Source organism: Amborella trichopoda, chromosome 6 (genome assembly GCF_054954075.1).
Source record: "Amborella trichopoda isolate Santa Cruz 75 chromosome 6, AtrichopodaSantaCruz75HAP2 v2.0, whole genome shotgun sequence".
In the NCBI taxonomy this organism is placed as follows: Eukaryota; Viridiplantae; Streptophyta; class Magnoliopsida; order Amborellales; family Amborellaceae; genus Amborella; species Amborella trichopoda.
The window spans coordinates 19,955,730-19,971,806 of NC_142341.1; the positions used below are offsets into that span (position 1 = coordinate 19,955,730).

Here is a 16,077-nt window from a genome sequence, read left to right on the forward strand (position 1 = left end):
CAAAACAGAGTTCTCACAGTTGATAATTTGATTAAGAGAGAAATTTTTTTACCGAATATATGTCTAATGTGCAAGGAAGAGGCGAGACTGGTGATCATCTCTTTCTCTATTGTCCGTTTGCCAGTCGCATTTGGAGGTGGTATTTTGACAAGCTTGGGGTTGCATTGGAAATGCCACCATCGATGATTGGGATTCTTCATAATCTTTCAGTTACTTTACCAAGGACTGGGAGTGTTGTATGACAAATCTCTAGAGGTGTCATTCTGTAGGAGATCTGGAGAGAGAGAAATAGAAGAATGTTTGAAGGTATCTCTTTGCCGGTTGGAAAAGTTTTGGAGAAAATCTTGCATTCCATCTGGTTGTACCTTTCTGTTACGAGTTGTGGACAGAATATTTCTGAAGTGGATGTGAGATGTAATCTTTTTAACCTTTTCCATTTGGGTTTCCAAAAGTGTAGGCCCAAAAACAGATAGCTGGTCCCACCTTTGGGGGTTTATAAGCTCAACTTTGATGATAGCTTATTGGGTAACCCGGGTTTTACTGGTTTTGGAGGGCTTCTTCGAGATTGGATGGGTAATGTGATCTTCTCCTATGCAGGGCCACTTGGGGTGCAGACTACAAATTATGCAGAGATCTTTGCTCTTCTCTTTGGCCGTCGTTCCCTTGTGGAGAAGAATCTGGGGACTTCTTCCATTATTGAAAGGGATGCCCTCAATGTTGTGAAATGGTGCAAAGGGGATCAGAAACTTCCTTGGGAGTTGAAATCTTTGTTATTTCAGATTTTGGATTTCGTTTCCGCCTTTTCTGTCTCTTTTGTTCATGCGCATAAGGAGGCTAATGTGCTAGCTGATTCCTTGGCCAAAAGAGGTTCTACCTTATCTGAAGCCATTATTTTGGATTCTGTAATCTCGTTCTAGGTTAATAATATCTTTGAACTTTCTCTCAAAAAAAAAAAAAAAAAGAGGTCCGAGAATTTCAATATCCAATCGCAACTTAAGTTTTTTTTTTTTAAAAATGGTCCATTCTAATTTTGTTAAAAAAAAAGTCGCGTTGTGCCTCAATAATGTTGTCACCAGGTGCGGTACACAACCCCCTGATGCGTCGCGTTGTGCTTGAATAACTAAAATGAAAATGTGGAGGTAAGTCATACGCATGCTGTCACTAGGTGCGGTACACAACCCTATGATTCTCAAAGGTGCAGCACTTGTCCTCGGCCCTTTATCTTCACGGTTCATATGGAGAACCACCGGTAGATCCTCTGACCACATATAGCATTACCATACACAGGATGCGTACCGCATATACTCCGTCCCAATACCAACTGGAGGGCATATAGCGGGGGAGGTTCTGAGTTCTGATGTTTGAAGCTTGGTCTGCAACTCTCATCATTCATGGCAAGTAATCAACGACTCACACTTTCATATCGAATCAACTGTTTACGACTATTTTCCTTTGAATGAATCAACTGTCACAGTCTTTCCATTCTTTGCTTTGTTCTGCACAATGCCTGGACGTCTTTTAACTGTTCTTTCACTCATATGTTTAATATTGATGTGCACTCTGCTTTGGCATTAGTTTCAAAATCTCATTCATTCCAGTGATTTATGGATTCAGTTTACTCTTATGATTCACAATTATTCGTCCTTAGATCGTAGTCATTCTCGATGTCAATCTCTCTCTACCGTAGCTTTTGTGCAATTTACGCATGGAAGACAAATTGAATTTTTTCTGCAATTTACACATGGAAGACAAATTGAAAACCCCAGCTATGATAATCTCAGTCGATATGTACGAAAGCCATAGTTTGGCGTGGTTTACTGATGTATCGTGGAAAATTTTCAGGCAAATACACTGAGGTCTTATTTGACATGCATAAGGAACACATTGGAAGCTGCAATGTGTCTCCAGGTAGGTGCATCTGTTGTTTGATGGTTTGGATCTTATTCTTAGCCTTGTAATCTCAAGGATTGTGGAAATCTGTAAAATTTTATGAGTTTTTCGGATCTTGTACTTTTCTTAAGGGCACACTTTTATTATTCTTGTTAAGTGTAACTGGGAGATATCATTTTTATTATTCTTGTTAAGTGTAACTTGAAATTATGTTGCTAATCATTTTTGTCATTAAATTGATTATGTTGATGGCCAAGCATTAGAAGATTGCATAAGCTTTAGTGATTGAGTGTCACGAGGCATCGTCAAATTTGAATCTTTATGTTTGTGTGGTTCCTTAGCCTTTCTACCCGTTAATAAACAATTCAAATGGTTCACAAAGTGATTGAGGAATTGTTGAGTTTGATCTGAATCATCCAATCCAACCATTCACCAATTGCGGACATCCCTGAACTTGTGACTCACCCTTTTTTTCCGAAAATTGTCCCATTCTTTGTAGTGAGAGTGGGGATTTTTTGCTAGAAAACAAGAATCAGTCTATATTTTGAAACTCACCCAATTTCCCTGTAAACCATTGTTGGATCCCCCAATTCTACCTTTTTATCAGTTTTCTCCAATACATAATTTCTAACCCACTAAGCTCAGTCTCACTCTAGGAGCTGCAAAACCTCCTCCTAATCCGAACCCTAATCTCCTACCATACTTCAATTGTATAACCCTGTAAAAGACCAACACAATTTTCTTCCCATTCAAAACCCTAACTTTTACTTCCTCTTTTCATTAGAATTCTTCTGAAATTGTAAAAGATGAATCAATAGAATAAGGAGAGGATGGAGGCTCACCATGGGAAGGAGCCCTGCTGTGAAAAGAGACTTCTTTTATCCCTCATTTATTATACTGTACTACTCTTGAAAGGCTAGGGCTCGGAAAGCTTGTGAGTTGTGAGAGAGATTCAAATCCTGGGTATTTGGCTATTACTGAGTATTCTTCTTGTACTCCAATTTATGTTTCTCTCCCTTGATGTTTCTAGGAAGAAGCAGGAATCAAGTTTGATAGCATTGTCAAGACTGCATTCTAGGTTGTAACTGGGAATAACGCTAGTTTTGTTCAATTTAAAGCTCTTTAAAATAATTTTATTTTTTATTTGCAACCTTTTGTAAATTTCGAGTTTTTGTAACATTTTCTTCTTTTTTTGTAAAAATTTTCTTTTCAATGGTTACATATTATAATGATGCATTTTTTTGCAAACTGTCATTAAATTATTTTGCCTTTTTTTTTTTTTTTTGGGTCAATTGAGCTGGATTACCCTGAATCGGAGGGTCCAACTTCGAATTGGCCATCTGACTAGGATTTTCAGTGGAATATACGGAGCTCAATTCCTTTTTCTAAACACCAATTCACAAAATTTCCAAGAATGAAGGCTTCTAAACCTAGTGTGATGATTCTTGTATTGTTGCATAACAGTGGTGTTTAAGTTTTAGGGTTATTCAATTTTTGCCTAATGATCATCCTTATTTTTGGTTTATTACATCTTGGAACTGTTGCCTTCAAGAACATTCCTCACCCTTTTTCACCCCCAAAAACACAACTTTAAGTGAAGGATATCAATAGTTGGAAATGACTCGGGTCACTGTGCTTTTTTTTGAGAGTATTGATGGCTAAAGTCCTCTCCAAGCTTCCTTGTTTTTATCTACCCTTTTGGAACGGAAACTCCATGACTACCTGATCTGGATACCACCAACCCAGACCCCTTGCTCAACTTTCCTTGGAGAAAGGGCAGTCCTCTTCTTGGGGCCCGTCTCTTCTTTCCCCATTCGTTTCATCCACTCCAACCAACCCTGCCTTTCTGCAACTGCATTAAAAGCACTTAGAATATGATTATACAAGCTGTTAATACTCCTATTATTCCCCTTCCTTCTTCCTCCATGATACCATAATTAGATCCACCTCATTAACCTGACCTTCTCTTCCCCCTTCACTGATATAATGCATGCCCTAACCTAACCAACCCCAATACCTGCCCACCTTAACCAGGCCCTGTCGAATGACACTTCGCTTGGCCATTCGCAACCTAGTGACAAACAACACCTATAACACTAACAACCGCACCTTCTCCCTAACTATGGAATCTTCCACCCAGAAGACCCTTTATTGAGGCTGACCTTTATGCAATACTCCTTGATGGCCACCTTCAAACCCACAAAGTACCATCAATTGACTCATTTCTTTGATACTATCGACTAACTCCATTGCTGTGAAGGAACACTAACAAATCTGATTCAATACAAAGGCACAATAAAGCTAGGGTTTTCCAGCTAAAACACTCAATCTCTCTTTTCCCAAAGCTCTTGTCATTCCACCTACAAAAGTTCCCCTAACTCGCAATCTACTTTTGTCTCTCTCCAATGACTTGGATGGCTCCTATAAAAGTCATTTTTTCATTCGACCAAAATACCCTTAAACAATGAGAGAAATCCAACCCAACACTATTGGAGGATTTAGATGAAATTGTAGATCCAAGTTATCAAAAGCGAATATAAATGCATATGCTTCATAAATTCAAAAGCGAAGGGAAAGCATATTCAAATCAAAGTCAAATGCTACGTATAGTATCAACAAAAAAAATGTGCTAGCAAATATAAGATGTTACCACACAGCAGTCACAAAGGATCTCAAGAAAAACAGCGAATATGATGTGCAAAATTATTAGAAAAGAAATTGAACATGCCAAGGTGAATGAAAATAGTATACCAACTCCATTCAAGTATACAAATTCATAGAACCTAAAAGAGAGAAGAAGAAAGGGACAAATCTTTGAAGGCATGATAATCTTTTTGCTCAAGTAAGCCACTCCGTTGTATATAATCTTTTTGCTCAAGTAAGCAAGTCCATTGTATATAGGTTTTTCTCTAAGGGTATGTAACGGGGATAAGGGTTGCTTGATTTATATTTGTGTCTTCTTATATCTAATATGGGTAGCATACCTATCTCTAACTATATGTTGGGCACATACTCTATTGTGTTTACTTTTCTTTCCTATAAATAATGGTTCACTAGCCTAGTGATGAAAATTGCATTATTAATGTGATCTTAAATGTGTGACCAAGTACATCAAATACATAGCATTTATGTATGAATAGTCACATCTTCTGAATTTACCATTGGTGCTCTATAATCTATTTCCTCTGTCTGTCAAAGCACCACATTATATTTTTGATATTTGCCTAAGATATGGCAACTAGTAATTTATTGATTCTGTCTCTCATTTATCACCTCATATCAAGATGTCTCTCTTTAAATGTACAAAGGTGAATTCCAGCACCTGAAAGTCCACTTGACATTACTTGTCGCATCCATGAGTTGCTTACACATTGACTTCACAAAGTTGCTGGTGGAAATTGGCATGCATGTTGACTGCATAAGCAACACCTCTGGGCGGCCTATAGATGAACAGTGGCATTCTGCTCTGACTAACCCTAGGCAGTAGTGGCTGAGTCAGTTAGCAGAAGTCACTTGCCTGGGTCTTGGATTGCTATGCGTCTTTGGGAACCACCTGGGTACCTATCTAAGTGGCTCCTTGGACAGCCCTGTAAATGTTAATTTTATTTACTTATTATCAACTGCCTGAAGTCCAGCTGGCAGAAGCCGGCTTTGCCTATGCCACCTTCCAGGTTTTGATAAGCTGGGGCAGCATAAATTCTTTTGGGTACATTAAAAAAATGACCTTTGATGAACAAAGATGGTTGCCAGTGACACATTAGTCTAATTTGTCTGAGCAGCATTTCATGATGCATGTTTCCTTCTTGTTGAAGTAATTGCAATATATTTATTTTTATGCATTCGTGAAATAAGTTGTTTCCATTTGGCATGTTTAGATAGGTTAAGAGAGGTTGTGCAGACGTTCTTGTTTCCTTCTTGGATTTTGACTCATCACCCGCCAAAATGACTGACCCTTGACCATCGTAAGAGTCTCTCTATTTATATGATCTGTTTACTTCTATTCGACCAGGATGTTCTCAACATCACCATATAGCATAGTTTAGAAGCGCTGCAAGTTGACTTGAGTTTCGCCCTAGCTGGATCACCTCAGAATCTCATTGTGTGCTATAGAAAACATGCAAATTTTCATTTTGTCCCAGTGAAACCCTCTTACATAACAACACGTCGGAGTTCCACCAAGTTGACTTTGATTAGGACTATGAATCTGTGATTCTTGGTGAATTTCTTGGAAGACATTTTACCCTTTGCTACTATATAGAAATGTCCTTGTGTTATGCTCTCAAAGTGGCCAATGTGGTCTAGTAGTTGAGCGGTTAGTTGAGGAAGTGCTTTCTTTATTTGTAGGACTCTGACCCCTCATCCTCCTAATAGTTTTCTGTTCCCTGTGTATTTCCTATTTATTCCCTCCCTCTCCTCTCTCTCTCTTTTCTTTTCTTTTTGACTTTTTTCTTTTTTGTTCTCAAGTTCAACTTGGTATATAATCCTTTGACTTTAAGAATGAGTGTTGCTTCCTTATTTCTATTTTATTTCTTCAGTAATAACATGTTTGTAATTGTTCACGTTACATGTTTTCAGTCTTTTTATGGTCGCTATTGCATATTTCATGTTTCAGAACTTTCCTTGTCAAGAAGTTGAGAGACACAACAAGCCAGAAGTTGAATTGCAGTAAGTTTGTGAATTATTTTCTAATATTAGCTGGATTGAATTATAGGAAGTTGTGCATTATTTTCTAATATATCTTTGTTATTGTTCACATATTTTCTTTTTATCATGATTCACTAATGCATACAATGCCTCTCTCTTGATCAATTATTCATTTTCTAAGAGGATTTCAAATTTGTGTGCTGGGAAAAGATGCAAATTCTGATATGTTGTCTTATTGATGATCTATTTCAATATGATGTTGTAGAAGCGGAATAACATACTAGTGATTGGTGCACCTGTAATCCAGCCCATTGTTGTTATATTCGCTTTGCCATTTTGGCATACCAAGATAAATGCTTTTAGAGCTTTGGTTGCCCCCCAGTGTAGTGCTGTTCCTGCCAAAACTCATTCATTAGCTCTTTTTCCAAGAGCTCTTATACGGCCATGATCATCCAGTTGAAAGCGTCCTCCAACAACCTGATCAAAATTTAATAGCTTCCAAAGATGGAAACCTGTACCGTTATCCAGATACCAGCTTCATACATTGCAGCAATGCAGTCTTTTTGGCAAACCTGTTCCGGAAAATTTTCTCTGATTAGCTCATCTTATTTTCACCTTAGTATTGATGTTAGTTGAAATGTTACACGAGTTATGCCTATTGGGGGGAAAAAAAAAATCCATCCCTCAAATTTTTTTATTTTTTTTTAATTTAACGTTCGGTTTGGTAATGTCAACTATTTGACTTCATGGCCTGTAACTTCGCCCCCAATCTGCTCCCTTATCCAATCAAAATGTGTTCCTTGAAAGTCGGAATCGCTCTTCATGCCTGGACTTAAGGCAAGTGTTACTATTCCTCAGAACATTCTCCTCCACCGCCTTCTCCCATGATTCAGCACCATATCTATTGTTTGCCTCCATAACCCTAACCTAGTTTAAATCTCTTACATGAACCCTCAAATTATTAAATTTTTCCTTGTCCATTGTTCATCCATTCTGCAGCCTGTCACAATCTCCTCCAACCATGTAATTTTGCATGAGATGCCCCAAGATTCTTCTGCACCAATCGCATCCATTCTCTGGCTTGCTCTTCCTTTACTGAAATTAGGATCGTTCTATCACCATCTTCCAGCTCCTTCAAAACCTGGAACTGGTTTGCTGCTACTTTATGTATGTTGTATCCTTATCTTGTCATTGAATTTCTTGGGTCTGTGTCTCTAGATTTTCCGTTCGAAATCTGGTTGTTAGCGTCCAAAGAACAGGAAAGAATCTAATGACTATGCCATATTTAGGTGTTGATACTGTTCAACGAACTTTCTATTTGCTTGTGGAGGTTCGGTTTGAGAAACTTTGTTCAACCTGTATGGCATTGATGTGGATTTATATTTTGCAGGACCAGTGCAGAACTTCTGCTGAATCCCGTAAGGACCCTTTGCTTTGTGTATCTAGAATTCAGCAATTTAGCTGCAATTAAGTAGCTTAGAATTCATGTGCATGATGACTAGCTGTTTATTGGCCACTTCCTTTGTTGATTGTAATCTAATTTATTTGTTTGCTATTCTTAATGGCAGATATTTGCTTAGTTTTAATGGTAAATTACTTGAAGCCTTGGATTCGATGGTTGTAGGTTTCTCATGAATAGTTGTTGTTATCGTTGTTGTTGTTTTATTCTCAAGAAGCACTATCAAGTTTATCATCATGAGAGAGAAAATTGTCTTAAAGCAGTGCGAATTGTTTATAGGTCATGAATTCTGTTTTGAACAGGGATGCTTTTCCTTTTTCCTGAAATGGGAGCACAAGATGGAAACCAGTTTCTGGAAGCACACAATTGGTACAATAAACATGATCCCCAAGGATAATTGCAAAGGGACTTGATGTAATAAGAAACTGTAGGTTTTCAACTTACAAAATAATGTAGATAAATTATGTTCCCTTGCTTTTACTGGTTTGGGAATGAAAAATGCTTGACATCTTAATATATATCTTTCTATCTGCGATGTAGCGAAAATGAAAATTATGGAATATTATGCTTTAGCAACCCTTTATTCTAGTCATTGATTATATCCCCCTCAAGCTCCATCGCTATTTCCCCACTTTTTTATGTGCCAGGTATATTCTCAAATCTCCAAATGATTGAGAATATGCAACCTATGAAACAGCCAATAACTGCCATCACTGTAATTGTCAAAATCATTGCTAACTTGGAGTCAATAAGTCCAGCAAATCAGAAATCGCTTATGAATTTCTCTTACTGCTTACTTTTTTTTTTGGGGTAAGTTCTTACTGCTCACTTGATAAGTTCCTCTGACCAAAACGAATTTAGTCCCATGTCTCCTCAATTTTTATTGTTCCAGTTAACTTCAGGGCCCCCTATTCAGACGCTGAGATTCTTATGATTTGTTTCATCTTAAAACTAAACTTTTACCTGGAAATTAAGTTCCTCACCTTTCGTCCATCTTTTCAAGGTTGCTGATACAAATCTTGGGATGAAATATGCTATTTCTTTGTATAACACTTACACTGGAATTTCAAGCTGTGGCCTTACATTGGAGGGGACCTGGTCCTGCAATCTAGCTAAAGTATATTTGATATTGGAGGGAAATGTGGGAAATTAAAACTACCTTTTCTCCTCATCTTCAAAAAAGTAAATCGGCAATAAAGGAGAAAAATCATGGCTGTAAATCAAGTCAAAAGAAGAAGACGCTCTCTGTTCTTTTCATAAAATACATTTCAGTCACAAATAATATAATGTTCTCATGGGCATCATTCCCCTTTTATTACAAGCCGTCAAGAATAAAATTAAAAATAAAAGGAATATCGACCCATCAAGAATAAGATAAAATATAAAAAGAACAAAATTGAAAAGAATATCTTCTAACACTCAATAATGTACCAACAAAATTTTCCCTTTTTTTTTTTTTTGGGATTTCATGTGACTCCCTCCTCTACCTCTCTTTAGACACCAAATTTCTCTCCCTCTAGATCCACCAATTTAGGAAGTATTCATTCTTTCTCTAACTAACATATTCTCTCAAAATCCCATGATAGAAATCAGTAGATCTAATAAAAATAGTAACAAGCCCCACCATCATAGGATATCTGCGCCATCATAACAGGACCTCCCAAGTCCCAACTAAAAACTAGGAAACAAGTGAACTAACTAAATCATAAGTGGAAAATGATCTTAAGCCTAACAACTAATAAACTAACCACTAATTAAAATATATAAAACAACACCCACATCTCTAAAAATAAAATTAAAACAAATAAAATTTAAATTTTGAATCAACTGGATCTCCATCATTGTCCCTTGGTTGGAGAACACTCGCCCTCGAGTTTTGAAATGAGCTAGGATGAATCTTGCCTTAAACCCATGATCTTCTTCAACCTTGAAGGCCTTGTCAATCTTGCCATAAACCCATGATCTTCTTCAACCTTGAAGGTGTTATCACAATATTCAAAATTTTCCATCTCTAGATACGCAACCATCGATGGGATACATGTTCATCATCAATCTTTTTATCAGTGAGGTAAGATGCATCGTCATCATCAACCTCCATACATTTCTTATAATTCTTGATCCTATTCTCAAAATCCTTATATGTTGCATTTCAAGCCTTGCGGCTTTGTGCCCCTTCCTCAACATATTTCTTTATTCCTCTATAATCTCCACAGGCTCGAGCTTCTCTGGGTTCTATCAACATCTTGCTTCTCCATCTCTTCGTTCATGAGGAAGTTAAATGTCCTTGCTGCCTCAAGTCCAACTTCTTTCCTTTCATCTTTCTTCATCAGAAATAGAACTTCTATCAAAGATGGGGTCGCCCTCGACATCAAGGAATGGTGATTCCAATTAAAGATACAAAGCTACTCGTTCTCCTTCAAAATAATCCTCCAATCGATGCCATTACACATCGAAACCTATGGAACTTGACATGTCGTCATACTGCTTCCACTCTAAGTTAGACTTTGATTCATGCTGTTCTCCATACAAACTCACGATTTGGATTTATCCTTGTAGATTCCTCTTTGTTTAAGGTTCTCGTTTTGTGCAACAACCGTGTAATGTTCACTATCAAGTTATTGATTTCTTTGCGCAATTGGTTCAGATTGGCACTCCTACGGCTAAGACCTCCACGACCAACCATCACAATCCTCAGCCATCTTCGAACCATGTTCTAATACCAATTTGATTCAGGAAGGAAAGGTGGGAAATTAAATTCTCATTATTTCTTTTTTTGAAGTTGTTAACTATCAAACAAATAAATCAACAATAAAGGAGAAAAAGCATGGCTGTAAATCAAGCCCGGAGAAGAAGAAGCTCTCTCATAGAGAATGATTTTTTTTTTTTTTATAATGAGAGAATGATTTCAATAACCCATTGGTGGGCAACTCCTATATTAAACTCCCTAGCTGAGAGTTCTTGAGAAAATACCTTACATGATACTTTAAATTCAAGAAAAACTCGAAGAACATCGTCATAATCATTACCTCCGCCAACACCATTCTCCTCGCTACTTTCTTTGGGGATTAAGAAACCCGATACCTCCAATATTTTGGGAACAATTCCTTGATGTCCACCCTGTTCGTCATCGAGTTCCACAAAATCCACTCCAATGGTAAGATCTTCTTCTTAATCCTTTTTACGGTTAGATCACCATGAAAGCTATGATCACCCACTTCTTTATGCAATTGTTAAAGACAGGCGGGTAGTCCCAGCTGATCTTGAGAACCATTTGATGAGAACAAGGTTTCTCTATGGTTGTCCTCAAATAGACGTCTATAACACTCTAGGATCTCAAACTTGAGACTAGGTTTATCCATACGATTAGCTACCCCTCTTCTTGGAGCTTGATCATGGAAGGGATTTATGGATTCCTCATCTGCCTTGATCTCATACTCATAGGAAGGGGCTTTCGTTTGTGCCCATGTAGAGGTATGGTTTCGACCAATCTCCTCAGAGCTGCAATCCTTTCTTGCAAATGGCTGCCACTTTTCCTCCTCTTCCTCTATGTGGAGGCATGATTGTTGATCTAGGGCACAAAAATCGATGCTATGGTACTGTTTAGACACTACTACAATACCATTTGTAAAGTGCTACTGTACTGTCCATACATTGCTACACTGCTGTACGTACAGATCGTGAAGCTCTGATAGCAACTTGGTGCAGATCTAGTAGCTTACTGCTAGGGTTTAGTAAAGAAGAGGATAGGGAAGATCCAAAAATAGAGAAAGATTAAAAAGCCAAAAATAAAAGGAGCACTAGCTGCTCTAGGGTTTTGAACAAAGTCTATAACAAGATGCTTCTTTGTGCTTGACTATATGTCATATAAAAACCCTAAACAAGACTTAATCTTGGCCATCCAACTAATCTAACCATGACCATTTATTATAAAAGGCTTTAAGTAAATAAAAAGATATATAAGTCTCTAGAAATTAGTACTTATGATGCCCCTAAGTAAATAAAATAATTCAAAAAATAAATAAAAGATATAAAAGGACAGATTCAATGATTATTTTGTCCTTTTGCGGTTCCTCTTGTAGACTTTAAGCTTCTCTCTCTTATCTTGATACTCGAGTGCTGTATTCGGGGTTGCATCAGTACTCATGTACCATACATGTATTTATTTGGGACCAAAGTGGTGTTATGTTGTATAGAACTATATATTATAGCAGAATAAGGGGATGGGTAGTAACTTAGAGAATGAAATGGATCCAGCAAGCCATCACTTTGTGTTGATGCAATACATTAATATTTATAGGTTTGTACAATTATGTAACATGCCTACGTATGTGTTAAACCATATACTTAAAAACATTTACACATGCACACAAAGGAATAAGTCGAAATAGATTCAGCAATTAAGAGTAAACATGCTAGATTGGAAACACATAGCCTCACCTCACTACTTATGAGGAATCTTTGGCAGAACTATCTACAGAAGATCTACTGCATTGGCCAGAATTAATTTTTGCTTAGTCATCCTTCAGCCTTTTAGTTTTAGGACTATTTTCCACTCTAGCTTATGTATCAAATATCGTACCATTGGTAACCCTTTGGGAGTTTACCTGTGTTCGTCAAGTCATTTTGGGTAATGTCTGTAAGGCTAGTCATGGGAAGTTGATAAGCAAACCATAGTCAATATATTGTATAAGTTCCAATATGTACTAATCCATCCTTGGGCCCATACCGTAAACCTGTATTTGAACTTTGCTCTGAGTGCAGCCTCATAGTAGGATGCATATCAAAGAAATGGAGAGAACATAAATATAACATCCCTTTTGAGAACATTGAGACCCAAAAATTGATGTCATCAATAATATAGCCCAATCGACCCAAAGCATGTACATAGAACGAACTATATGCCTTTGCAACCACAGTGTGCTTTTATCTTTTTATAAAAAAGAAGCTTGCTACTTTTTTCTCATTATTCATTTGGTGCTTTTGCTCTGTAGTATTCCCACTAGATCTCGACCCATCACTCTTCTCTTTCTCTCATGAATTGCCACATAGACATTACCCACACCTTCTTTGTTAGCATGCTGTTAGACTCAAATCGACACTATACCAATTTATTAAATATTTATGGTCCATGACTTCATAAATTGGGATGTAGAGATGTGCAACTGGAGTTTTATGTGATTGTTGCTTACCAATGAAATTGACGGGAAAATTCTATAGGACAGTTGTGAGGCTAGTTTTGCTTATGGGGAGGAATGTTTGGGTGGTCAAGAAACAACATACCCATAGGATGAGTGTAGTTGAGATGAGGATGTTGAGATTGATGAGTAGCAAGACTAGAAGGGATAAAATTTGAAATGACTACATTTGGGAGAACTTAAGTGTGGCTCTAATAGGCGATAAGATAAGAGAAAATATACTTAGGTGGGCTGCGCATACCCAGCACAACACTTGTTCGGAGGTGTGAGTTGGTTCAAATGGAAGGCTAAAAAGGGCCAATGGGTAAGCCCAAAAGGATATAGTTGGAAGTAATGAGAAAAGATATGGGGACCTATGACCGTGCTGAGGGTATGACCCTTAATAGTGCAGAATGACGGGGTAAGATTTGTGTAGCCGACCCCAAATAGTTGGTAGAAGTCTCTAATGATCATAATGATGATGACGTTAAATAGTGGGAAAACTTAAGTAAGGCTCACTTCATTGGCTGAGCTGGATTCGCTAATGTTAAAACTATGCCTTTTCATCACAAACTAGGCAAGAACGATAGTAAGAGTTTTTTTTGCATTTACATACTTGTAACTAAGTTTGATTGAAGTATCACTGTAGCAAATTATGCGAAAAGACCACAACATTTCAAACTATGACAGATGAGTAGAAGAGTTTTTTTTTTTTTTGTTTTTTATTTTTGCATTTACTATTAACATGCTTAAGTTTTAACTAATTATCATTGCAGCAAATTATACCAAAATTGTGCTTGTGGGTTCACAATCTATCTTTGTTTCTTTGTCTCTATTACATATCCGCTTCACACTATTCTTAGAAACCTTCTTTGCCGCTTCAGGTTTTGATCTGTCGAAATGAGGCCGAGAAATGCTTAATAGAAACATCCGTAAATTCCCTTCGCATCAGTATCAAGGTAAACTTATTGCTTTTTGGTTCAATCAGGTAATTATTTTTAGCTGATTCATTTTCATAAACTAATTTTTCTTCATGTATTTCTTTTTTGAATAAAATTTTACTTTGGCTTATTTTATGGATGGCTATGTAGTTAACAAGTTTCTTTCTATTCATGGGCATATTCTAATTAATATGTGGCTGCATGGTGATTCTTGTGCTGGCATAGAATCATGCTGATAGAAATCTATTGTAAGAGTGTAGCCACCATCATACTTGTGCCTGAAGCAGGCTATGTAATTCATGAATTGTTTTTTTGGTGCTTTCCTTTGAGCTCATGTGGCAAAATTGAAATTTGGTTGGCCTTGACAGACATGGCCATTGGCAGCCGTTGTTAATACAACTCTGAATACTAGGTAGTGCTTAAAAACATGATCTTGATCTGAGTAAAAACTTAGTAGATTCAGCATGTTCTTAGTTTTTTTCAATTAAAGAACTAGAAAAATGCTAAGAAAAATAGGAGAATGAATTTTAAGTATCATAAACCATTTGGATATCTATGAAAAAATTTCAAGAAAATACACACACGCATACATTCATCATCGTCCAAGCCTTATTCCAATTATTGGGAAATATGAAATGAGTTTGATTTCTATTTAATGTCATGTTCTAAATTGAAGATTTGATGGTAGATAAATCTGATGAGTTTCTTATGCTTTTGTTAACACTTATCCTTATCAGCACATACCTTTTCTTATTTCATAGGTAAAGCAGGCAGATGAGCTTGAGAACATACTAACTAAAAAGTTTCTTAGATTTTTGTCCATGAGGGCTGAGGCTTTTCAAGTGCTGAGGAGGAAGCCAGTCCAGGTGATTATAAATTTATAACTTAAAAAAAGACATTATTGTAGAATTCAAGTTGTAGAATAATTTATTGCCTATAATATTTTGTCATTCAAGTTATATATTCTATCATCTTTGAAGCTCATGTATTCGAGAGATTTTAGAATGTGGTCACACACAACCACTTTGGGAAGACTTGCATACATCCCCAAGTCATGGGCCAAAACTGCATAAAAGACCTATCTATGGGGATCTGTTTGGCCCCAAAATTTGCTTATACACTCTTAAAGCCAATGAACAATCTCAAAGAAAAATAGAAATGAAACCCTATAGGTGCATTTCTTTAAGGAGAGAGAAAATTAGGTATTAGGTGGTCGTTCATTTTAGATCTGAGCCTTTAAGAACTTAAAATCAGTGTTTTGTTTTTTATTTATTAATTTTCCATCCAGTGATTATGAAAACACTGACAAAAACTGATATGTTTCGTATAGATTGCATGTGTGGGTAGAGAATTGACATTGCATACTTTGATACTAAATTTTTTTGAATATTGAATAATAGGTAAAAATAAGTACTAGGCACTTGTTTTAGAAATTATTTGTGACGGTATAGCTTACCAATTTTTCTGTAATAATGCATTATATAATGGAAGTATACAATGAAACCATTTATCTTTGGTACAAGGTGGTCCCAATTAATCTTGACATTGGATGTGAAATTGGATGGCTTTATTTATGTCATTGACGAAGCTCAAACTTCAAAAGAAATTTTATCGAACTTTGTGACATACCCAAGCTATCGGATTTCACATCAGATGGTTGTACGTAATGGGTCTCATTGTATATATCCCTTATATAATATACACAATTGATTCAAAATACGTTGTTCTGTACTATTAATGAGAAATATAGTGGCTCTTTTCGATAGTTTGTATGATAATATTTAAGTAATTGCCAGTTTTTCAAAGGATGGAAACTAGTGACTAGGCACTCGTAGAAATGTTTTTTCTTTCCTGAATATCTCTTATGAAACAACTTCTTTGTAAGTTCAAAATTTCATACTTTTTTTGTTTTCATCAAAATTCAAGCTTTATCCTTATGTCACTGAGTTATAGAATTGAAATTCAAGAT

General features: G+C 36.6%; 1 protein-coding gene across 13 annotated transcripts in view; it reads left to right on the forward strand.

The window, feature by feature from the left end:
• The first annotated feature begins 1,068 nt into the window (after positions 1 to 1,068).
• ARPC4 (binding protein) overlaps positions 1,069 to 16,077 on the forward strand; it is a 30,651-nt gene continuing 15,642 nt past the window's right edge. For 4 of the 13 annotated variants that reach the window (XR_016058091.1, XR_016058092.1, XR_016058090.1 and 1 more), the window contains exons 1-7: positions 1,114 to 1,394; positions 1,843 to 1,908; positions 6,503 to 6,555; positions 7,925 to 7,952; positions 8,296 to 8,420; positions 14,052 to 14,126; positions 14,870 to 14,974. Coding sequence is in view for 5 of the 13 variants with exons in the window: in XM_088870238.1 (XP_088726364.1) it covers positions 1,392 to 1,394; positions 1,843 to 1,908; positions 6,503 to 6,555; positions 7,925 to 7,952; positions 14,052 to 14,126; positions 14,870 to 14,974 (330 nt within the window). In the remaining 8 variants the exon portion in view is untranslated. Of the gene's footprint in view, positions 1,399 to 1,842; positions 1,909 to 6,502; positions 6,556 to 7,924; positions 7,953 to 8,295; positions 8,421 to 14,051; positions 14,127 to 14,869; positions 14,975 to 16,077 lie in introns of all 13 variants that reach the window. The other 9 variants (XR_002280350.2, XR_002280351.2, XM_006840845.4 and 6 more) reach the window with 4 other exon arrangements.